The 24483-nt window shown below is 48.8% G+C and overlaps 1 protein-coding gene across 1 annotated transcript in view; it reads left to right on the forward strand.

Annotated features, from left to right (window-relative positions):
- rev3l (REV3 like, DNA directed polymerase zeta catalytic subunit) overlaps window positions 1–24483 on the forward strand; it is a 60724-nt gene that overhangs the window by 19105 nt on the left and 17136 nt on the right. Inside the window, exons 2-8 of the mRNA XM_046298212.1 lie at window positions 16231–16420; window positions 16768–16842; window positions 17942–18105; window positions 19467–19599; window positions 19809–19903; window positions 21012–21116; window positions 22907–22991. Coding sequence (XP_046154168.1) covers window positions 16231–16420; window positions 16768–16842; window positions 17942–18105; window positions 19467–19599; window positions 19809–19903; window positions 21012–21116; window positions 22907–22991 — 847 coding nt within the window. The remainder of the gene's footprint in view (window positions 1–16230; window positions 16421–16767; window positions 16843–17941; window positions 18106–19466; window positions 19600–19808; window positions 19904–21011; window positions 21117–22906; window positions 22992–24483) is intronic.

A 24483-nucleotide genomic window follows, 5' to 3' on the forward strand; every position in this document is an offset into this window, starting at 1 on the left:
TCTCTCATTTTGTCTCTCTCTCTCTGTCTTTGTCTCTCTCTCTCTCTCTCTCTCATTTTCTCTCTTTTGTCTCTCTCTCTCTCTCATTTTGTCTCTCTCGTTTTGTCTCTCTCTCTCTCTTTTGTTTTCTCTCTCTCTCATTTTTCTCTCTCTCGTTTTGTCTGTCTCTCTCTCTCGTTTTTTCTTGTCTTTTGTCTCTCTCTCGTTTTTTTGTCTCTCTCTCGTTCTTGTTTTGTCTCTCTCTTTTTCTCTCTCTCTCTCTCATTCTGTCTTTTTCTCTCTCTCTCGTTTTGTCTCTCTCTTTTGTCTCTCTCTCTCTCTCGTTTTGTCTCTCTCTCGTTTTGTCTCTCTCTCGTTTTGTCTTTTCTGTCTCTCTCTCTCTCGTTCTCTTTTTTTTTCTCTCTCGTTCTCTTTTTTCTCTCTCTCTCTCGTTCTGTCTTTTTCCTCTTTCTCCTCACTCTCTCTGTCTCTCTTTTCTCTCTCTTGTTCTCTTTTTTCTATCTCTCATTCTGTCTTTTTCCTCTTTCTCTCTCGTTCTCTTTTCCTCTCTCGTTCTGTATTTTCTCTCTCTCTCTCTCTCTCGTTCTGTCTTTTTCCTCTCTCTCTCTCCCTTGTTCTCTTTTCTCTCGTTCTGTCTTTTTTCTCTCTCTCTCTCGTTCTGTCTTTCTCCTCACTCTCTCTGTCTCTCTTTTCTCTCTCTTGTTCTCTTTTTTCTCTCTCTCGTTCTGTCTTTTTCCTCTTTCTCCTCACTCTCTCTGTCTCTGTCTTTTCGTTCTCTTTTCTCTCTCGTTCTCTCTCGTTCTGTCTTTTCTCTCTCTCTCGTTATCTTTTTTCTCTCTCTCTCGTTCTCTTTTTTCTCTCTCTCGTTCTGCCTTTTTTTCTCTCTCTCGTTCTCTTTTTCCTCTTTCTCTCGTTCTGTCTTTTCTCTCGTTCTGTCTTTTCTCGTTCTCTCTCTCTCTCTCGTTCTGTCTTTTCTCGTTTCTCTCTCTCTCTCTCGTTCTGTCTTTTCTCGTTCTCTCTCTCTCTCTCGTTCTGTCTTTTCTCTCTCTCTCTCTCTCTCTCGTTCTGTCTTTCTCTCTCTCTCTCTCTCTCTCGTTCTGTCTTTCTCTCTCTCTCTCTCTCTCGTTCTGTCTTTTCTCTCTCTCTCTCTCTCTCGTTCTGTCTTTTCTCTCTCTCTCTCTCTCTCTCTCTCTCTCGTTCTGTCTTTTCTCTCTCTCTCTCTCTCTCTCTCTCTCTCTGTCTTTTCTCTCTCTCTCTCTCTCTCTCTCTCTCTCTCTCTCTCTCTCTCTCTCTCTCTCTCTCTCTCTCGTTCTCTCTTTTCTCTCTCTCTCTCTCTCTCTCTCGTTCTGTCTTTTCTCTCTCTCTCTCTCTCTCTCGTTCTGTCTTTTCTCTCTCTCTCGTTCTGTCTTTTCTCGTTCTGTCTTTTCTCGTTCTCTCTCTCTCTCTCGTTCTGTCTTTTTTTCTCTCTCTCTCTCTCTCTCTCGTTCTGTCTTTTCTCGTCCTCTCTCTCTCTCTCTCTCTCTCTCGTTCTGTCTTTTCTCTCTCGTTCTGTCTTTTCTCTCTCGTTCTCTTTTCTCTCTCTCTCTCTCTCGTTCTGTCTTTTCTCTCTCGTTCTCTTTTCTCTCTCTCTCTTTCTCGTTCTGTCTTCTCTCTCTCTTTCTCTCTCTCGTTCTTTCTTTTTGATAGAGATGGCTTCCGGCCATCCTGATATTAGCCACAGTACTAGCCTACAGTAGATCATGTGCAACACTTGGTCTAGCTAGCACATTAGGCTGAAAACACAATAGCTTCATTTGATTCCATCTCTCACATTTTTAGTATCTCAAGGGAAGACATTTGCATATTATATTATTTCATAGCAAAGTTCAATTCAGATTCCGACACCGTCGGTCTCCTTTTGTTCTGTTGACCGCCGTCGAACAAGGGTAGAACAAGGATATCCATTTGTCATTATATTTAGAATTTCAGTCACTCTCCAGTCCAGACTGCTTGGCAGTTTCTGACTAAATGAATATTTACGTTCTCTAAAACTAAATGTGTGTGTCTTTGAATTGCCTGGATTAGAATATTCGGACTGCTTGTTAGTACAGAAGCGCCCAGGCTAATGGTCAACCAGCAGCATGTGTGGTCATACATACTGCATGATTGTGTGTCCACGGTGATGCTGTTCATTCCCTGACGTGTGTGTGTCGTAAGGCTAGTCTACACACTTCTGTCAGACTGGGAGCTGCTGACACAGAGGATACCCTGCCCGCTGGTCACTCTTCTCTCTCCTCCTCCTCTTCTCCCCTCCTCCTCTTCTCTCCTCCTCCTCCTCTTCTCTCTCTCTCCTCTTCTCTCTCCTCCTCCTCTTCTCTCTCTCCTCCTTCTCTCTCTCTCTCCTCCTCCTCCTCCTCCTCCTCCTTCTCTTTCTCTCCTCCTCCTCCTCCTCTTCTCTCTCCTCCTCCTCCTCTTCTCTCTCCTCCTCCCTCCTCCTCCTCCTCTTCTCTCTCCTCCTCTTCTCTCTCCTCCTCCTCTTCTCCTCTTCTCTCTCTCCTCCTCCTTCTCTCTCCTCCTCCTCCTCTTCTCTCTCCTCCTCCTCCTCTTCTCTCTCCTCCTCCTCCTCTTCTCTCTCCTCCTCCTCTTCTCTCTCTCTCTCCTCCTCTTCTCTCTCCCTCCTCCTCTTCTCTCTCTCCTCCTCCTCTTCTCTCTCTCCTCCTCCTCTTCTCTCTCTCTCCTCCTCCTTCTCTCTCCTCCTCTTCTCTCTCTCCTCCTCTTTCTCTCCTCCTCCTCCTCCTCCTCTCTCTCTCTCTCCTCCTCCTCTTCTCTCTCCTCCTCCTCCTCCTCCTCCTCCTCTTCTCTCTCTCTCTCTCTCTCCTCCTCCTCTTCTCTCCTCCTCCTCCTCCTCCTCCTCTCTCTCTCTCTCTCCTCCTCTTCTCTTCTCTCTCTCCTCTTCTCTCTCTCCTCCTCCTCTTCTCTCTCTCCTCCTCCTCTTCTCTCTCTCCTCCTCCTCTTCTCTCTCTCTCCTCCTCTTCTCTCCTCCTCCTTCTCTCCTCCTCCTCCTCTCTCTCTCCTCCTCCTCTTCTCTCTCTCCTCCTCCTCTTCTCTCTCTCCTCCTCCTCCTCCTCCTCCTCCTCTTCTCTCTCCTCCTCCTCTTCTCTCTCTCCTCTCTCTCTCTCCTCCTCCTCTTCTCTCTCTCTCTCCTCCTCCTCCTCCTCCTCTTCTCTCTCTCTCTCCTCCTCCTCTTCTCTCTCTCTCTCCTCCTCCTCTTCTCTCTCTCTCCTCCTCTTCTCTCTCTCTCTCCTCCTCTTCTCTCTCTCTTCCTCCTCCTCCTCTTCTCTCTCCTCCCCCTCCTCCTCCTCCTCTTCTCTCTCTCCTCTTCTCTCTCTCTCTTTACTGGCATGGGAAACATTTGTTTACATCGCCAAAGCAAGTGAAGTAGATAATAAACAAAAGGGAAATCAAAATAAACAGTAAACATTACACTCACAACAGTTCCAAAAGAGACAGACATTTCAAATGTTATATTATGTGCAAATAGTTAAAGTACTAAAGGGAAGATGAATAAACATAAATATAGGTTGTGTTTACAATAGTGTTTGTTCTTCGCTGGTTGCCCTTGTGGCAACAGGTCGCAAATCTTGCTGCTGTGATGTCACGCTGTGGTATTTCAATCAGTAGATATTGGAGTTTATTGAAATTGGGTTTGTTTTTGAATTCTTTGTGGATCTGTGTAATCTGAGGGAAATAGGTGTCTCTAATATGGTCATACATTTGGCAGGAGGTTAGGAAGTGCAGCTCAATTTCCACCTCCAGGCTGTGTGCACTCTGCCCACAAAATGTCTTCTCTTGAGAGCTAGGTCTGCCTACGCCGGCCTTTCTCTCTCTGTTCTCCTCCACCCACTGTGCAATCTTTTCTCTCTTCCCTAATTTCCCCCACTTCTTTTGTTCCTTTTCCCACAGCTACTCCCTCTCTTTCAGTGTCAGAGGTGACCTGTCCCTGCAGGTGTCATGTCACATTGTGTTCCTGTGTCCTGTTTGGGGGGGGGGGGGCGGTCAGAATGTGACTAGGTCAGATATGCTTGTGGGACTGCAGCTGCCCTCCCTGTGCTCTACTCTCCCTGACCCTGTCAAGTTCACCCTGAGCCACAGTCACATACCTGAAGATGCAGGGAGAGAAGTCATTGCCTGACGCTGTTCATTCCCTGTCGTGTGTGTGTGTGTGTGTGTGTGTGTGTGTGTGTGTGTGTGTGTGTGTGTGTGTGTGTGTGTGTGTGTGTGTGTGTGTGTGTGTGTGTGTGTGTGTGTGTGTGTGTGTGTGTGTGTGTGTGTGTGTGTGTGTGTGTGTGTGTGTGTGTGTGTGTGTCGTCAGGCTAGTCTACACACTGCTGTCAGACTGAGAGCCGCAGACATGGAGAATACCCTGCCCGCTGGTCACAGTCTGTGGCGCTCTTCTCGCGCTCTTTCTCCCTTCCTCTCTCGCTTGCTCTCTTGCTCTTGCATTCGTTGTTTCTCTCGCGCTCTTCCCCTCTCCTTTGTCTTGTTCTTTCTCTCGCTCTCCCTCTCCCCGTGCTCTCCCTCTCCCCGTGCTCTCCCTCTCCCCGTGCTCTCCCTCTCCCCGTGCTCTCCCTCTCCCCGTGCTCTCCCTCTCCCCGTGCTCTCCCACTCCCCGTGCTCCCTCTTCTGTTCCTTTGTTCTCCTCTACCTACTGTTCAATCAGTTCCTGCAGATCCAATTTCTCTCTCTCTCTTCCTGTTCTCCCCCCCACCTTCCCTTTTCCACAGCTACTCCCTCTTCCAGTGTCAGAGACAGGTGTCATGTCACATTGTGTTCCTGTGTCCTGTTTAGGGGGGGGGGCTGGAGCTGCCCTCCCTGGCCTCTACCCTCCCTGACCCTGTCAAGTTCATCGACCTCTCACCCTGACACCCCTCCTTCATCACCCTGACACCCCTCCTTCATCACCCTGGCACCCCTCCTTCATCACCCTGGCACCCCTCCTTCATCACCCTGGCACCCCTCCTTCATCACCCTGGCACCCCTCCTTCATCACCCTGGCACCCCTCCTTCATCACCCTGGCACCCCTCCTTCATCACCCTGGCACCCCTCCTTCATCACCCTGACACCCCTCCTTCATCACCCTGACACCCCTCCTTCATCACCCTGAGCCACGGTCACATACCTGAGCTCCAACACGGTGGCAAACATTAGTGAAGATGCAGGGAGAGAGAGAAGTCGGTGCTTTCTAATCTGACTGGACAGGTCGTTTGGATGTGTGGCCTCTACCTCAGTGTTGGCATATTAGCATATTAGCATACTGCACTTCACAGCCCCCTCTCTCCACTCCATCTCCTCCTCCAGTTGTCATCACATCTACAGTGGGTTCTGTCCTGCTGCCCTCAGGCTGTTCTGGTCTGTCCTCCTCTGACGCTCCTCATCGTTAAGCAGAGTGCTTGGTTCTGTGGTCAGACAGATGTGGCTTTGTGTCTGGACTATGTGGGAATGAAGCCGCCCTGGTGGCAGAGTTCTTCAGCCTGCTAGTAATACTCTTCCCCCTCTACTGTAGCTAGCGGCAGGGAGGGGGGGCAGGCTCAGAGGGCCACTGGTATTAGTGGGCCACAAATAAACATGGAGTAGGCGAGAGGACTGGACCACAACAACACACAGAGCGGCGAGGGAGCGAAGGTCAAACCACAGAAACCACGTCCTGGTTCAGTCTGTTGGTCTCGGGACTGGGGTTCTGTGGACTTGCGCGTGCCACTGCGATGGTCACCCACTGCAGTGCTAGTGAACCGGACTGTAGCCCCTCTCCGTCTCTCTTCCTCCTCTCGCTACCGTTCTGTCATTCTATCCCGCTGATAAAGACACTCCCCGTGGAAGGTTAGTCATTTGGCCTCCTCACCTCACCTCCTCAGTGTTTGTGTCTTATGGCTCACTTGCTGCCGTCGCTTCTTGAGGTGGTTGGACGTGCAGACTTTGATTGATTGAACATGTTTGTGTGTGCACAGCCAGAGCTGGCAGGACATCGATCGACAGGCTGCCGTCGCACTAATCGCACAGGTCTGGCAGATACACACACACACACACACACACACACACCCTTCTAGCCCACCTGATTAATGCGACTGGTTGAGACAGGTGTGCCGGGGTGCAGGTGATGCTCATTGAAAGGTCCTCGATTTGTCTCTCTCACCACGTCTGACATTGGGCAGCTGTGCAGCAATGACTCGCCCTGGATGAAGAAGCGTCCGTACAGGCATGTTGCTACGGCGACGGTGGTCTTGGTGGTCCAGCTGATGGACCTACTAGCCTGCTTTTCCCCCAGTCATAGTATTTCCTTCCCGCCGTGGGACGTCTCTGACTGCTTGGCTGTATATTCCTGTTCCCCCAGGGTTGTTGTTGTGGTGTGTGTGTTTGTGTGTTTCCTCTGGAAATATGTGTATCAGTGGGGGAGAAGGTCACAGCATTTTTATGGAGAAGGAATGAAGGAGCTCCCTTCTGCTGACTTTTCACTCCAAAATGAAATTAGCCCAATAACATATTGTTAAAATTGTTTGCTAAAATCATTTTAAATTATTGGACCATGCATATGGCTAGTGATTTTGAGGGGGGGTGGATAGTTACATATCGGGATATCATTTTGACAATATTGCAATATTATTTTTGCGCTAGTTGGCTGTACCTGCACCAAAACGCCAGTATTTGTCATTCATAGCTTGTTCTCCATCTTCTTTTTAAAAATGAGGCTAATTTGTTTTCAGCACTTTTGTTTCCATGACCGATCAAAATGTGATGTTCTCATGGCTCTCTCTCGTCCCTCTGCAGCAGACATGTGATGAGCAATAGGGTTGGAACATCGAATTGCAATACAATCACAGTATCGAATCACAATATTATATAGAATCGGGAGAATCTCAATACATATCATATCAGCAGCAAAGTATCGTGATAATATCGTATTGTGAAGTCCCAGGCAATTCCCAGCCCAACATATAGCCCATTCATATTATCAGGTATACCATAAGCAATTAGCATTATCACCTGTGGCCCAACTGATGCAGCAAAGTGGCTATAAATAAATAGAATTGAAGGACCGAGTAGCCCATCTGCATTGACCCTATTGGGCTAATCATTAGCTAGATCCCGATTGTGATCTTTTACATTTTTTTTTTACCCTTTTTTCTTCCCAATTGGTAGTTGCAGTCTTGTCTCATCGCTGCAACTCTCGTACGGACTCGGGAGAGGCAAAGGTCGAGATGGGACAAGGACATCCCTGCCGGCCAAACCCTCCCCTAAACCGGACCCAATTGTTGGTCTCCCGGTCGCGGCCGGCTGCGACATAGCCCTGACTCGAACCCAGAATCTCTAGGGGCATAGCTAGCGCTGCGATGCAGTGCCTTGGACCACTGCGCCACTTGGGAGCTCCCGAATGTGATCTTGTAACTAGTTAGCATCATATTGATGAATTTTATGTTCCGAAAAATTGCATGAACATGGGGTATTCTGCCACCAGGGGTAAAACACTGTCTGTACTACTCCCAGATACCACATCATGTCACCATTCTCCCCGGAACACTTTCCCTGGTTGCCACTCTTGCTCAAAAAACAAAAAAACTCATGTCTCACCACAATTGAAGTTACGCCCTCAAAAATATATTTGAGGTATTGTGGCGTTTTTACCCCAAGTTACCTTACAATAGACACGTGGTACATTTAGCCCCACTCTCCCCTATGCACTCAGGAATAAAGTAGGATCTCCCTCTTTTTAGCAAAGGCCATTTTAAAACGTTTCTCCCGTCATTGCATTGAGCCTCGTTCTGCATGGCATTCACAACTGGAATAGACCTCGAGAGGAAAAGCCTATTTCTCTCACATAGCACACACAACAACAAGTTGTCTAGGTAAATAGATATACTATTCTACTATTGGGGTCATTTATTTTTTTCTATTCTTTGTTTAAAGAGAAAGTCCATGTGGACTTCACTGTTCTCGGATCTTCAAAATATTATTTCGTGCAACGTATTTTTTTGGGCCTCAGTGGCAATGATTTTTGCCGCGGTGCCGCGCCACAGCTAAATGACTGCAGCGCAAACACTTTTGTGTGTTTGTGTGCGCGTGCCCCTGCTTTGACACACCAGAGGGCATGGAGGCCTGTGCTGTTAATCCGCTGTACCGGGATCATTAGTGCCATCATCACAGGGTCGATGGATGAATGAACTGGGGCCTGTTATCGCCACTCGTATCCCACACCGGAGATGGATGGTAGCGGAATGGGGCCCATGCTCACTGCCCAGCCACCTACATCTTCCACTAGGATGGATTCTCACAACATAGGCCTATACCCATGAGGTGTGGAGAAGAATGTGCTGTTGTGACACACACTTCAGTCAGAGACCAAATAAAACGTGATATTGTATTTGTGTGTGTGTGTGTGTGTGTGTGTGTGTGTGTGTGTGTGTGTGTGTGTGTGTGTGTGTGTGTGTGTGTGTGTGTGTGTGTGTGTGTGTGTGTGTGTGTGTGTGTGTGTGTGTGTGTGTGTGTGTGTGTGTGTGTGTGTTCCGCAGGTTCCCGCGTGAGGCTAGGTGGTTGGCCATCTGTTAAGACTCCTGCTTGGCACTGGTTGGCAGGGCCGTCTGGTCTGTTTGTTCCTCAACACGCTGAAGTGCCAGGGATGTCTTTACTGAACCCAGCAGGAGACCACTTGTTCCCGTCTGGAGCTTCACAAAGAGTTTGAGGTGTTTCATGCCTCAGTCAGGACTGTAGATAAGGTGCTGTCTGGGAACGATCTATGAATCCCCTTGCGGAGATTTTCATAGAGACTTTTGGGCCTTTTGTCTGCCTCAGGACTGGACTGGGTACAGGACATGGGAAGGAACGACTGGGAAATGCTTTCGGAAATCCCTCGCTGAGAGCTGGGAATCGACGTCCAGTGACTTGTTTGCTCCACTCTGTGCTCAGGAGTCAGGCGGTCTGCCAGGACGGGCCTTGGCTGTGGAGAGGGAAAACACAGTGCAGTCACAGGGAGGATTCTGCTGTCTGCTCCAGGGTTGGCCCAGGGACCACCACAGTCTCTCTCCCAGCATGAAGTCACCTCAGCCAGGGAGGCTTCTGGCTCCTAGCGATGACACAATGGAACCTGTGACACACTGAGAGTGGAAGCATTTCAGGGCTTCCCTCCCTATTGGAGGCCTGAGGACACAGCTGAAGACACTGGCCTGTGTTCGGAATCCGATCTGGATGCAGTCCGTGGTGAATACGCCTGGTTAAACCACTGTATAGGAGCTGTTCTGTGTTCAACGAATGGAGGACGAGGCCTTACAGAACAGGGTGGTCAGTGAGTGAACAGCCGTTCCTGGTTTTACCACTCTGTGGAATCTCAGGCAGGACCGGAGAGGTTTTTGTGTCGGTCGTGTCAGACTCCGATCCGGAGACGTGGCCAACTGTGGAAAGCAAAGAACATGGGAAGAGTGCAGAGCAGGAAGCTGCGGCAGTGTACTATTCTGAGTGAAAGCGGGTGAGGTGCCCATAAAGAAACGCGCCTACCCTCACGCCTTTGTTTATTCTCTAAAACAAAACAATTTGCATAGGCACTTTGAAGGATGGATGATTGAAGGGACCCGGTGTGCATTATCGCTGTACCTAAATTGCAGTGTTCGTGTGTGTGTGTGTGTGTGTGTGTGTGATGGAGGGGGTTTGAGGAGGATGGCGTAAGGGGAGGAGGGGGTGGCAGTGGGCGGGTATCCAAACAGAGGGTAGTTAATGAGCAGCATCCTAACACACGCGCGCACACAGTCACACGTACAGTACAGGCTATACAGTGGTGTATGAATGGAGCACAGGGCTAGGAAGAGCTGTAAATAGATCAACATGCTCATCTCCTTGCTCAGCAGCCCCTGTCTGTGTCCTCTCCACCTCTGCTCTGCTCATCAGCAGACTCCCTCCTTGCAGCCAGGCAAGGCCAAAAATAGCAGCACCCCGCCTTGATGTCTGCCTCTCTCCTCCTCCTCCCAGAGTGTCTCTACCACACACACACACACACACACACACACACACACACACACACACACACACACACACACACACACACACACACACACACACACACACACACACACACACACACACACAGGCACAGTGTGATCAGAGTCTCTCCACAGCATGGCAAACACACTGTTTACTCCTCCTGCATGCCACCAAACACCACTTCATAAATTGCTCTCCTGGCAGGATTTCAATAGTCTCACCCAGGACTAGCATTACGTAGTGTCTGCTAGAAGACCTGTACACCATGCTGGCCAGTTATACTGAACAAAATATATAAACACAACATGGAAAGTGTTGGTCCCATGTTTCATGTCCTTCTGTAGCTCAGTTGGTAGAGCATGGCGCTTGTAACGCCAGGGTAGTGGGTTCGATTCCCGGGACCACCCATACGTAGAATGTATGCACACATGACTGTAAGTCGCTTTGGATAAAAGCGTCTGCTAAATGGCATATATTATTATTATTATATGAGCTGATATGAAAGATCCCAGAAATGTTCCATACGCACCCAAAGCATATTTCCCTCAAATTTTGTGCACAAATTTGTTTACATCCCTGTTAGTGAGCATTTCTCCTTTGCCAAGATAATCCATCCACCTGACAGGTGTGGCATATCAAGAAGCTTATTATAGCATGATAATTACATGGGTGCACCTTGTGCTGGGGACATTAAAAGGCCACTGTAAAATGTGTTTTTGTCACACAACACAATGCCACAGATGTCTCTAGTTTTGAGGGAGGGTGCACTTGGCATGCTGACTGAAGGAATGTCCACCTAAGCTGTTGCCAGATAATTTAATTTCTCTACCATAAGCCACCTCCAACATCGTTTTAGAGAATTTGGCAGTACCTCCAACCCGCCTCCCAACTCCATACCACCTGTATGGAGTCGTGTGGGCTAGAAGTTTGCTGATGTCAACGTTGTGAACAGAGTGCCCCATGGTGGCGGTGGGGTAATGGTATGGGCAGGCATAAGTTAGACAACAAACACAATTTGAATTTTATCGATGACAATTTGAATGCAACAGAGAAACCGTGATGAGATCCAGAAGCCCATTGTCGTGCCATTCATCCCCCGCCATCACCTCATGTTTCAGCATGATAATGCACGTCCCCATGTCACAAGGATCTGTACACAATTCCTGGAAGCTGAAAATGTCCCAGTCCATCAATGGCCTGCATACTCACCAGACATGTCACCCATTGAGCATGTTTGGGATGCTCTGGATCGACGCATTTGACTGCATGTTCTAGTTCCTGCCAATATCCAGCAAATGCTCACAGCCATTGAAGAGTGGGACAACATTCCACAGGCCACAATCAACAGCCTGATCATCTCTGTAATGTGCTGCATGAGGGAAATGGTGGTCTGATCCACGCCCCTACCTTTTCTTTTTTTTAAGGGATCTCTGACCAATGGATGCATCTATGTAGTCCCAGTCATGTGAAATCCATCGATTTTTAGTAATTTATTATAATTTTTTAGGGCCTAATGCATTTATTTCATTTGACTGATTTCCTGAAATGAACGGTAAAACCCAGTAAAATCTTTGACAATGTTGCATGCTGCGTTTTTATATTTTTGTTCAGTATAGTTTATAAAGCAGCGGCATACATTTCTACCCGCCCCCGCCACCAGCGGGCGACTGGAGTAAATCCCTCAGACTAGAGCGATGTGATTTAAAGTAGTCATTCGTCTCTTCTCTCTCTCCTCTCCCCTTCACTGCAGTCTCTGTTCTCTCCCTCCTCCTCGAACAAGTATTTTTGCCCTCTCTCTCTCTCTCTCGTGTCGTGGTGCAGGATCGCGTCTGTAGTGAACCCGCGGAACTGAACCGTCGCGTGAGATTCGACACGCGGACACCCTCCCATGGGTGGCTCCATGTGCCCGATGCAGACCGGAGACAGGCACGCCACATTGATATTCCCTCAACATAGTCCCGTTTCTATTACCCTGAAGTCTAATGCAGAATGAGCCCCCCGGCGTTTACTGTGATGTGTTTTAAAACGGCCGTGTGTCTGTGCGAGGAGTTATGACGCACCGCATTTAAAACTCATTAGAAGGACGGGAAGATAAATGATGGTGCAGATCTTTGCTAAGCAAGCAGAAGCTTTATTGATCGACAGTATCTTCATGCGGCACCCATTAGTTTGTTCCTGCCATCCGTCCCTCCTTCTCTCCATACCATACAGGGCTATGGGAAGATGTCTGCTCAGTCAGGCCGCTGGTGGGTTGGGCTGTGAGGTTCTCTCTCTTCTTTGTTTTGTTTGTTGTTGTTGCAGGTGCTCTGGCAGGGGTCGAGGGAAACCGTGACTCTTGTGAAGCAGCATAATGGGTCGGGGGGTTAGATTTGATGACGCCAGGTGCGTCTCTTCCTCAGACAAACTTGCTCGGCCTTTCCCTCTGATCGTCCTCTCTTTCTCTTACTCTCCGTTTCGCTCTTTCTTTCCCTCGCCCCCTCTTACACTTCTCTCGCTCGCTCGCTCTCTACCCCCCCCCCCCTCCCCTCCTCCTTCCGTCGCTCCCTACACCCTCGTGCCCTGGCATTGAGACGGACGATGCAGGAGGCTCTCACCAGATGTTGAGATACCGGTGTTGGGTTTCCATAAACCTTTCATCTCCCCCGCTATCCTCCCTACAGTGTTTGGGGGACTCGGTACATGACCGGGCAGATATTATGTCCTCGACATGGGCTCAGGCTGTGTTAACGAGCCTCTCCTCCACGGTTCTCAGTTCTCAACTCCATTAGAACATCTTGGCCTTGTTTTCTTGTTACTGCAAAACCCAGTAGGTATTTTGTCCATAATCACAGTCCCAATCCCTAACCAAGTTTTGTCCATGTTCTTTATTACTCTGGCCTAGAGGCAATAGCAGAGGGGATGTCCCCCCCCACTACAGACCCCCATCTAAGAGGGACTTGCCCTCCCTGCATCCCTCGCTCCCTCCCAGATTCCCCCTCACTCCGAAGCTACATTCATCTGTGGGTTGTGCCTCAGGGCCCAAATTGTACAGAGAGAAGGGTTCTATACAGCTCCACACTCTCTTGTTCTGTGTGACCCGGAGCTTCCTGCAATCAATCAGGTCCAGTCCAGCGAGAGCATGAATGGGTATTCATCAAGATGGAGGATCTGAGTGGCTAGTTGTATATGTGCATGCAAACTCTCACACACATATACACCCCCCCTGCACACACGGGCTCATTTCCATATTTATTATAAGTCCTGCTGCTGCTCCATGCAGTGAGAGGGACTCCTATAGACGTCTGTCCTGTCTCTCCTGTCTGTCTGACAGCAGCAGTGTACAGTAGCAGCTAGCAGGCAGCACTCCGACTGTAACTCTACAGTACTGACAGGCAGGAGCTGCTGCTGTAGTGCTGAGTCATTCAGACCCGCTTCCTGCTGCAGACCTGGAGGAGGAGAGGAGATGGAGAGAGAATCATCATCGCTGCCTCCGTGTTCCTTCCTGTCGATGGTTTCTATAGAGGACTCGAGTGCCCTGCTTTAGCATGGACAGCGCCATTTGAGGACTTTAACCATTCTGAAGTAGTTAACTGGGTGGGAATTCCTATTTATACTTGTGAGCAAACATTCCAGAACTGCGGGTGGCAGTAATTCATAAACTTGGGCTTTATTGCTGTTCAAACAATGCACTACTCCTGGTGGCAGTGTGAACTCTTTCAGTTTGTTTCCCAACTCGTAGAAGAAGAATAAAATGGACTACTTCAAAATTGAGACGTCCTCAATTGTGCTGACCATGCTCTTGCAGATGCCGTAATGGGACGGCTACAATGTTGCGTCCTCTATCCAACTCTATGATAGGGCTGTGTCTGCAGTAGCCCCACAGTCCCTTCTCTTGGTCTGGTCCTCCCTCCCATTAACAAATCAGGGAGCCCCGCCCCTGTCGGGGGGGGGGTGGTCATGAGCTGACGGGTGGCTGGGGACTACTCTCTACTCAGACAGGAAGAGAGAGAGAGAGAGAGAGAGAACAGCCCTAGAGCCTAGACCTCAGTCAGACACAACTCCCTCTTTCATTTCCTCTCTCTCCCTTACTCGCTCTCTCCTTAGTCTCTCTTACTCTCTTTCTTACTCACTCAGTCTCTAAGAGACCGAGAGAGAATCTCAGTCTCTCTCTCTCTCTCTCTCTCTCTCTCTCTCTCTCTCTCTCTCTCTCTCGGTCTCTTTAGAAAGAGAGACTCTCACTTTCTATCTCAATCTTTCTCAGACTCTCTCTTTCTAAAAAAGAGACTTATCTGCCTCTTTTTATCTCTCCCTCTCACTGTGTGTCTCTCTCTCGCTCTCTCCTTTCCTCTATCTTTCTTATTTCCTCTCGCTCCTTACCGGCCAGCTGGGTGGAAAGAATCACTTGTTTATATTTCCCCGCTGTCTGTCAGGGGCTTGTGCTGCTTGCCGGCTTCCGTTACCTAGCAACTGCAGTAGCAGCTTCACCAATGGCGTTGGCTGTGTGTGTCTGTGTGTTACGACCGTGTTCACTAGCAAGGCACATACACACACACACACACGCGTTCCCAACTGTACCTAGCCTACCTCCCAGCTCCTTTTGTCTGCCCTCTCCGCCCCCGACAGTCTACCTGTCTGTCTGTCTACTGTCTGTCTACCTGTCTGTCTACCCTAAGAGAAGACATACTCTGCCTAGTGCACTTTTCCTGCCTTGACTGTCTGTTTCTGTGGTGGTGAAAGGATTGGATGTCAGATTAGGCCGTTCTATGTAGACGTGAAGGGTTATCCGTCGGTCTGGTCTGCTCGCCTGGTTGATGCCCGTGTGTTGAAACTGAAAGCAATTCACACGCTGCGTTGTTTGCCACTGTCGTCTGTAAGGGGTTTCCCTGGAGGGCCGCCTCGCGATGACATAAAACCCTATCTGTTTCTCTGTATATTTTGACCACTTCCTGAGTCACCCTCTGCATGGTTGCAGAGATATGCAGGATGTCGTTTTTGCGCAGGCTGTTTTCTCTGCAGATGTACTCCATGCCACGGGTTCAAGTTGAACAATTGGGCCCAGGGAAAAAATAGAACTCCATGACCCACAACAACCCCTCCCCCGCCCCTCCTCAATTCCCCTACAAAATGTGATATTAAGGGGCCGTGTGGCGTTCTCTGTGCGGGTGCGTGAGCAGATGGGGCTGACGTGTGGGAGAGGAGAGGCTCTGTAGGTGCTGGGGCGGTGAAGCTCTGTACTGCCTCCTCCTGCTGCCAGTCCTTCCGTCTCGTCTGGTCTGCATGGTCTCTAGTCCCCGTTCCACAGCCACATGGTCCCTATTCAGAGTAGGATGGTATATCTCATTACATATCTGACATTAGGCCTGGACTAGCCCAAACCTGAACAGGACTATCAGTCAGCCAGCGAGGTCGAGATGGCTCGGCTTCCTTGTTTTTAGTTCTGTCACCCACAGAATATTTTTTATTTTTTTACACACACTACACAAGTTCATGATGACCTCATTCCATATCAGTCAGTCCCCCCCCGTCAGCGTCAGTCTCCCTCCCCTCATGGAGACAGTCCCCCGTTGGTTAGTAATGACGGGCTTGACATCGTGGTGGCGTGCACTCGTGATTCAAGGCTCCTTTTACAGACCTTTTTGTTGTATTTCATCAGTCTGTCTGAGCAGGGCTGGATGGCGGCATCTCCACCCGCGGTTGGAAACTGTGTACGAGCTATTTTACTGGACCCCCCTCCTCTCTTTCTCCCCTCAGTAGAGAGGCCAATCTGTCTCCATTGTGTGCATGTCTAGTATTAATAGTATCTTAGTAAAATCGGTCATGTCACTGGCAGACTTCGTCACCGGATTTAAATATGATGTTTAAAGTCGGCACGCTTTTGCTTTTTGCTAAATTAACTATGAGTCGGACTACTACTTGAATCTTTAGTTTTATATCGCTGTATAATGCCGAGTGGCTTTGTGTTTTTGACTCTGTGCCAGTTTCATAGTTGTTCCTATGGGTTGAGGTAACCAACTTTTTTTTGGGGGGGGAGTTTGACACAGCAGCTCTGCCACATGAACACACCGTCTGTCTGAAGGACAAGGCGGACCAACGCGAATGGACATCCTATCGCTTCTGACCACAGAACGTTGTTTGTTCACTTCCCGATGATTCTACACGCCGAATGAAAGACTAGCCTACCACTATCTCAACCAGAATTGACTCTATCTTCTCTCGCTCTCTCTTGCTCTCTTGCTCTCTCTCTCTCTCAGGTCAGAAGACCTGTCTCCACCTCCATGGCATCTTCCCCTACCTCTATGTGCCGTACGATGGCTATGGGCAGCAGGTGGAGAGCTACCTGCGTCAGGTAGCCTTCAGCATCGACAGGGCCCTCAACGTGTCCATGGGAAACCCCTCCTCCAACACACAGCACGTCTTCAAGGTTGCACTGGTCTCCGGCATGTAAGTCTCCGCTCCCTCTCTTTTTAGCTAGACCAGTAGGGTCACTAAGTACACGGCGGAGGCTCTTTCTCAATTTGGTTTTCCTCCCATCTCCCACCTGTTTCCTCGCCTCCTTCATCAAACCTCATTTGAGGAGATGACCCAAGGTTCCTCCCATAGGGCATTCTCCTCCTATGGGTTTTGAGTAGGAGGCGAGGAGAGAAGACACGAGGAATCAAGAAAAGACACATTGAGAACGGGGCAGAGTCTGAATGCTCACATGTTCATGTTAGAAGGTGAATGGTAGGTGAAGTCTGTATTGTGTTGTTTTCCCAAGAGGTTCTTCTGACTGTGTCTCCCCCCCACAGGCCTTTTTATGGATACCATGCCATGGAGAGGAAGTTTATGAAGATCTATCTGTACAATCCTCAGATGGTCAAAAGGTGAGGAGTGTGTTCTACTTTTTTTGCCTCCGCTTGCATTTTGGAGCTGTAATAGCCTATATGTTAACATTCACAATGTGTTCCTGTTGTTAGAGAGGGCTATGCTCTCTGTCTGTAGGCTAGCCTGTGTGGACATGACTATGATGCTCATTCTGTTGATATCGATCGGCCCGCTTATGTAGTACAGAGCTCTAGCGGTGTGTGTGTGTTTTAGACAGTGTGTGTGCGTTGAGACTGAGAGACAGAGCGACTGTGCGAGAGACAAAGCAAGTACGTGTCTGTTTTGTGTAAGAGTGTGTGTGTGTGTGTGTGTGTGTGTGTGTGTGTGTGTGTGTGTGTGTGTGTGTGTGTGTGTGTGTGTGTGTGTGTGTGTGTGTGTGTGTGTGTGTGTGTGTGTGTGTGTGTGTGTGTGTGTGTGTGTGTGTGTTTAGACAGTGTGTGTGTGTTGAGACTGAGAGACAGAGCGACTGTGCGAGAGACAAAGCAAGTACGTGTCTGTTTTGTGTAAGTGTGTGTGTGTGTGTGTGTGTGCGTGCGTGCGTGCGTGCACCGGCTGTTATTTAGCTGCTGAAGCTATCAGTCACTGTGAGTGGAGCCGTGCTACTGCACTGATTCCGAGAGACGGGACAGAGGAGAGAGAGTGAGCGAGTGATACTGAGGGAGGAGAGCGAGCGAGAGACACTGTGGGAGGAGAGCGAGAGAGAGAGTCTAACTGGCACACTGTCTGCTCCCAGCCTGACTGACTGTTATGAGCCCCTGTCTTGTTCCAGATCAATCACTGAATCAATCAACTCTCTCCGCTCTGACCTTTTAAAGGGGAACTGTCACTGTGGCCTACATTATTATTATTATGGATATTGGACCGGCCAAAAGACTGGCGGGAAGTTTCAAGTTTGAAAAGTAAAATTGCGTGTCGTCACAGTTTCTTTCCAGCGACTAGGCCTCGGTGAATGTGTTTTTGAATGAAAGCATATCAACTCTGGAATGAAAGCCTCTCCGACTCAATCATTTTGGAACACACAGCCTTTTCTGGACGCGAAGAACATGCCTAGCGTACAACAACGTATAATCTCATGTAAAACTGTGTGTGTGGTTCCAGGGTGTGTGAGCTGTTGCAAGGAGGCGCTGTGATGAACAAGCACTACCAGCCCCACGAGGCCCACATCCCCTACCTGCTGCAGCTGTTCATCGACTACAACCTGTACGGCATGAACCTGATCAACCTGGGAGCCGTCAAGTTCCGCCGGAGCCAGCCGCACAGAGGTAAGGGACGGGAAGGAACGGAGTAGGCTGCTTTAGGAACCTTGTCAAAAGGAGGAGCTGCCATGCTTTTGTCGTGATGTATTTGTGTTCTCTACGATGGCCTTGAGATGCTTCGGGCAGCCGCTGTAGTTCTCGTTCTTCTCACACACACACACACACACACACACACACACACACACACACACACACACACACACACACACACACACACACACACACACACACACACACACAAACCATATCCTCCTAATGCATCCTGGTCAGTGTGTAATTTTCTAAAGAGTGGCTAGCAGATAACACCCTTGCTTTACAAAGACCTGACAGGCTCTCCGTTAAAGAAAGAAACATGAAAAAAGGTGGACTTCTTCAAAGATGACACCTCACCAACACACGGAAAAGCCCTTTAGAGAGGAAGAAAAGAGTGCGGGAGAAGACTGGAAGCAATGGGGTCTGTGGCAGACCAGAGGAATAACTAGCATTCTGGAACACTGCAAGCCTGTTGAGCATACCTAACAAAAAGTGCTGGTACAAAGAAGATGCAGAATAGAACAACCCCCCCAACACCTGTGACTCTCACTAGGCCCCTCGCAGTAGCAGGGCGAGAGTGGTAGAACAGGGGGACGTTTCACAGTGGGCTTGGAGGAGCAGGAAGGTTTCCCTCAGATCTGAGGGTTGAACTTGGCCTTGGCTTCACACTGTGCCCGATGGTTGGGAATAAAGCGGTAGATTGGCTACTTTCTGTTTGATCTTGACTAAGGCTTACGAAGCGCTAATCCCGGGCCGCGCTGAGCCGAGATGGGACAGGTATCTCCGCTCTGCAGTTGTCTTCATGCCTGAGCGAGTCTCCTGGGCCAGGGGAGGCAGAACCCAGCGTGACACCACCACGCATGGAAGGGTTAATGAATAGGCCAGGAACCCCCACCCCCCCAACCCCGCTTCAGATGAACAGGTTCTTAACAATGTTCACGCAACACTCTCCCCAGACAAAGAGAGGGCAACTTCCTGGATTTTGACGCAATCAACGGAAAATGGGTTGCAAAGAACCAAAAAATACAAAGGGGCTGAAACTCTGTGATAATGTTCACCTGTTTATATTCTCCATTGTACAACACCTAGTTGAAAGGGAGTTTGTAATCTGGGATCAAGTGAAGACGATGACAAAGGAACTGGGATTCTAGAAAGCTGTGTAGATCCAAATGAATTGGAAATACTGAGCTGGTATGCTTTTCTTTTTGCATTTTGCTCTATGTTGAAGACACAATGTCTGTAGACTGGTTTACCCCCCCCCAAAAAAATCAATTGGCTTCCATCACGTGATTCACATGTTTTTGTGTGTCTGTGTTCACGTGTCTCTTGAACAGAGGGATTTCCCCCAGATCCCCAGGGCTGCAGCAGGCCAGGCACCAGCCCCTTGAAGAGCCCCTGTACCTCCAGACTGAGCGACAGTACACTGGGAGGCATGTTTGTCCGCTGGGAGGAGGATGCCATAGCCTGGTGAGCCACGCCAGCACAGACCGGCTCCAATGACATGTTGTGGGCCAATGCAGCGTTGTGTTTTTAGGTCTTGTCTGTACATTTCTGTCCGTGTAGGATTTAGTGTGTAATGTGCATCCATGTTGTGTGCTCACTACTTGCTCGCCCAATCTGCATGATCTCCTTCTCTCTCTTCCCCCCCCCCCCTTCTCTCTCTCTCTCTAATGCAGTTCCCTGGTCCTGGAGGATGTGGAGAAACAGAGCACATGTGAGCTGGAAGTGGATGCTGTGGCTGTAGACATCCTCAACCGTCTGGAAATAGAGAGTAAGGACGGCGAGAGAACTGGGAAACAACATATTTTTAGTCATATATAAAAACCGCCAGTCAGACAGTCCGACAGACGCACGAGGAGAGACTGAGGGAACGGGTCGGTTAATGACTCCACTGCTCTGACTGTGCAACACAGTCGAGGAGCGAAGGCTTTTCCTCATCAAACCTTGGTTGCGTCTCAAATGGCAACCTATTCCCTATGTAGTGCACTACTTTTGACCAGAGCCCTATAGGAGCCCTGTATATAGGGTTCCATTTGGGACCCCTACCTATGTAACCCAGATGAGCGATGGAGGCCTTCTCCAGATCAAACAGTCTGTCTCGCACCCCACTGCCAGGCTCCTGCTCTCCAGCACATCCGAGTGTTAGATCAGTGGCCACCCGGGCCAAAACAAACACGGTCCACTCACCCCGTCTCTCTGTAGTCTCGTCTTTCTCCGACCTTCTGCTAAGGGGGGGGGGTGGGGGTGGGGGGGGAGAGAGAAACAGGGGGGGTGTAGGATGGAAGACTGGAAGAGCAGATTGAACTGGGAACATAAAGCAAAAATAGAGCATTCTGTTAAAAACATGCGTGAATATGCATCTGCCATTGGAATGTGTTCCCAGACCTCATAGTATCTCAATCCAGTATGGACTATTTCTACAGTCTTTCTGCCATTCGTGATAAATGTTAGGAACAGAATGACACAGCAGAAACAAAGTGCTTGGTTGTGTTTTAGATTAGCTGTGCTCAGAATACGGAGTGTGGGAAACACATATACACACACACACACCATTATCTGGCAGAAAAGGGGTCACGCCAGGGCAGTCCACATATGTGCCTTCAGCAAGTAGATTTTCCATCTGCCCAAAAAACAGACATACAAACTTGCTGTTGAGAATGAAATGGTTTGAGGAATGATTCTGATTTCGAGCTCTTGTCCAGTTTTGAGTGGTTAGTGGTGATCTGAGCTCTTTAACTTTGTTTCCGTCAATGTACTCTTTGAAACAAAGGCCCTCATTCAACCAACTGTAGATGGGAAATGCAGAGGCCCTCATTCAACCGACTGATCTATGCCGACACTGTGTGTGTGTGTGTGTGTGCGCGTGTGTGTGCGTGCAGATCAGATTGGCAGCAACCCTGGCCTGCAGGCCATCTGGGATGACGAGAAGCAGAGGCGACGAGAGAAGAACCAGTCATCTCAGATGGAGACCCCACAGTCACAAGGTGAGTGAACCAGTCATCTCAGAGACCCCACAGTTAAACTTCCAACAGGTCTACCTACCTACATGCGTATCGGCCCGAATGTAAAAGTGACTGACAAAATAATGGAAACACAAACCTAGTGTCCTAATAGGGAGTTGGGCCACCACGAGCCAGAACGGCTTCAATGCACCTTGGCATAGATTCTACAAGTGTCTGTTGGAGGGATGCGACACAATTCTTAACGTGACAAATTCCAGCGTTTGGCGTTTTGTTGGTGGTGGTGGAAAAACCGCCGCTCCAGAATCTCTCATAAGTGTTACATTGGGCTGAGATCTGGTGACTGAGACGGCCATGACATATGATATACATCGTTTTCATGCTCGTCGGACCATTCAGTGGCCAGGATAGAAGTGCTTCTCCATAGGTTGAAGGCGATCACTCAAAATGCCTGTGTATTTATTGGTTTTTGCCTTTCTCTCTAAGGGGTTGAGTTGACCTAACCCAGGGGTCTTCAACAGGTAGATCGCAGCCCGCTTATGAGTAGCTAGCCAATCAATTCTGAATGTACGTGCATTTTTCCATCACAAACTGTCATAAACAGCTGATGTCAACTCAAAAGCCACATTGACATTTTCCCACCCCTGGTTAGCCACTATTAGCTTAAAAAGACAAACGTAACGCAATATCTGCTAACTAATTTACAGCAATATTGTCCGTCCTGTCTGTCTGTCTGTCTGTCTGGACCGTGCTTTTGTCTATCACGCCGTATGTAGCCAGTTAGCGTTGCTAATGACCACGTCTTTTGGGTTGAGTAAACAGAGGCTTTCCACCAAAACCTTCTCAATTAAATGTGAACTGCAAAGTAGGCTTGCCTAGCATGACTGTTTGTTTCATTTGGGTGGCCGTTGTTCTGCGAACTCTGCCGTGACATGTAACAGCAGAAAGGTCATTCGACCGACACATTCTTCTCTTGCTAGATGGGCAATTGAAGGGGAATTCCAGTTTTTCCAGGCTTACATTTATTTCTTCTGATGTGATTTAAGCATTTACTCAGAACATACATTTTTGTTGTTTCTCTATGAATATTTGTTATATTGAGTAGGAAACATATATTTTTCTTTTACAGAGAAATCCAAATATAATTTTAAGGGGCCTGTCATGCCAAATAATGTGTACTAACCATTATTGTACCAGGTATATTGACAGAAAACACATCTCTTGTACACCAAAGACCCAGGGAAGGGTTACAAGTTAAAGAAGAGAACAAAAATGAGTCGCTCGGGTTATGTTTTTTAAAGTAGCTCTCATGCTAGAAAAGGTTGGCGACCCCTGACCTAAACCATGCCAGGAAAAAGCACCCCCACACCATAACGGAGCCGCCAGAACCGGAGCCGCCAGAACATCTACTCAACTGTTTTTATTATTTTTGCTGTTACCTGTAAGCCAATGCCAGTGGAGGCTGCTGTGGGGAGGACGGCTCATAATAATGGCGGGAATGGAGCGAATGGAATGGCATCCAACGCGTGGCAACCATCTGTTTTGATGTATCTGATACCATTCCAACCTATTCCCCTCCAGCCATTACCACGAGCCCGTCCTCCCCAATAAAGGTGCCATCAATCTCCAGTGGTCTATGTCCCATATTATGTGCCATCTGCTTGTTGGTACATTCATGGACCAGGTAATAAATCATCTAGGCTCGTCTCTGTCACGATTCATGCGTATCTGAGTCTGACTGCTGTCCCGTGTGCATCACACATACATCAAAGTGTAATAATTGAACCTCTGCCTGCCGTTTGGTGCTCCTCCAGATCGTGGGTTCGTCGCCTCGACGGAGAGCGAGAGGGCCTTCATGCAGAGATTCAAGGAGATCCTGAAGGAAAATGAGTTTGATGTGTAAGTAACAACTCCCCCCCCCCCTCAAGCTTGCTGTCTTTAAGAGGGGAAATGGCTCACCACAAGAGTTTCCCATGGTCCTTAGTGTAACTTGACTGTTAGTCATCGTCGGACAAACAGTTGCTCAACATTGCGTAAGTGGATAGCTGTGCTGTGTTTGGTTTGGGAAGTTGAGGGGGCGGCAGGGGTGGTCTTTGAGAGTAAACATCTGCTGCTTTCAAGACAAGATGTCTACCGCCAGAGAACACATAAGTTGCGTTTTAGAGAGAATCGACATCTGGTCTGTCTTTCATTCTTTATGTTAAAGCGGCTACTTATTTCCCCCATGCCTTTTTGGTTAGTGTATTACTGTCTTTGTCTATATGAGATGGTGACTGCATGCCTCTTCCTGGTTCATCTCAACACTGTCAGTGGCTGGGCCAGGGAGGATGGGGAGGAGGGAGGGGTTTAGTCCAGGGTTGATGGGGTCATCGCTGTCTAATATCCCAGGGCTCTCCCTGTTCCCCCTCCTTGCCGAGCAGAAAGAATTTCCTGTTATAAATAAAAGTACAGTTGGCCCGGTGTGTGCTGTTACATCAGGTCCAGATGGCTCCTGCTCACAAAGCTAAGTTGATACCAATAGGAGGAAAGAGGGAGGAAAGTGAAACGGCTCTATCAAAGGCCAGGCCAGTATGGGAGCAGTTTGGGCTCTGGCACAGGGACCCGTTTCCTCTCACGTGATGGAGCTGTGGCTTGGCAGCACTGTGACACACTCATATTCCCAGATCACAACTCTCACTGGTTGGCTGGCGTGCTCTCGCATGTATACACATTGTCTTTGATTGGAGTCTCTCTTTCTCTCTCTGTCTGTCTCTGTCTGCCTATTGCACATCTAAAGGTGTCCACTACTCTCTTATGTGCTTTTTTAAAGCTATTATTTAGTTGCTCTCTCGCTCTCTTTCTCTCTCTCTCTCTCTTTCTCTCTCTCTCTCTTACTCTCTCTCTGATTGTTACCGCAGGCAGGCAGGCTGTACTGTAGTAAGTACAGACGAGCAGAGTTTGCAGAGGGGAGGAGGCAGAGTCGGGAGCTGAAATGTTTTAATCGCTGCAGGAATCTCCTGGCACCTGCTGGGCTCCCTCGTTTAGCCACCAAAGTCATTAGCAACGAGACTAATTAACACCAGATCGAGACAGTCGTGAGCACAGAGGCCCGTCTCTGGAGCCCCTCTGCACTCCTTCATCCGCCCCGCAACAAGAAATGAGACGTACAGAATAGAATATTGAATATATATATTTTTTTGTGGGGGGGACTAGTACCTGCATTGCTTGTCCTACCTTTTCCACCTTGCTTATTTTTCAATATTTGGTTGAGTTGATAAGTAGTGAGTTGCTAAGCAGTGCAGGGGTGCAGCACGGGACAAAGCGGATGGCAGAGCCTGATAGGGAGAGGCATCTGGAGGAGAGCCCAAAGTACTGCTGGCCACCTGCCAGCTTTCCATTCATACCTCCTGCA

This window comes from Oncorhynchus gorbuscha, linkage group LG14, assembly GCF_021184085.1.
Source record: "Oncorhynchus gorbuscha isolate QuinsamMale2020 ecotype Even-year linkage group LG14, OgorEven_v1.0, whole genome shotgun sequence".
Lineage (NCBI taxonomy): Eukaryota > Metazoa > Chordata > Actinopteri > Salmoniformes > Salmonidae > Oncorhynchus > Oncorhynchus gorbuscha.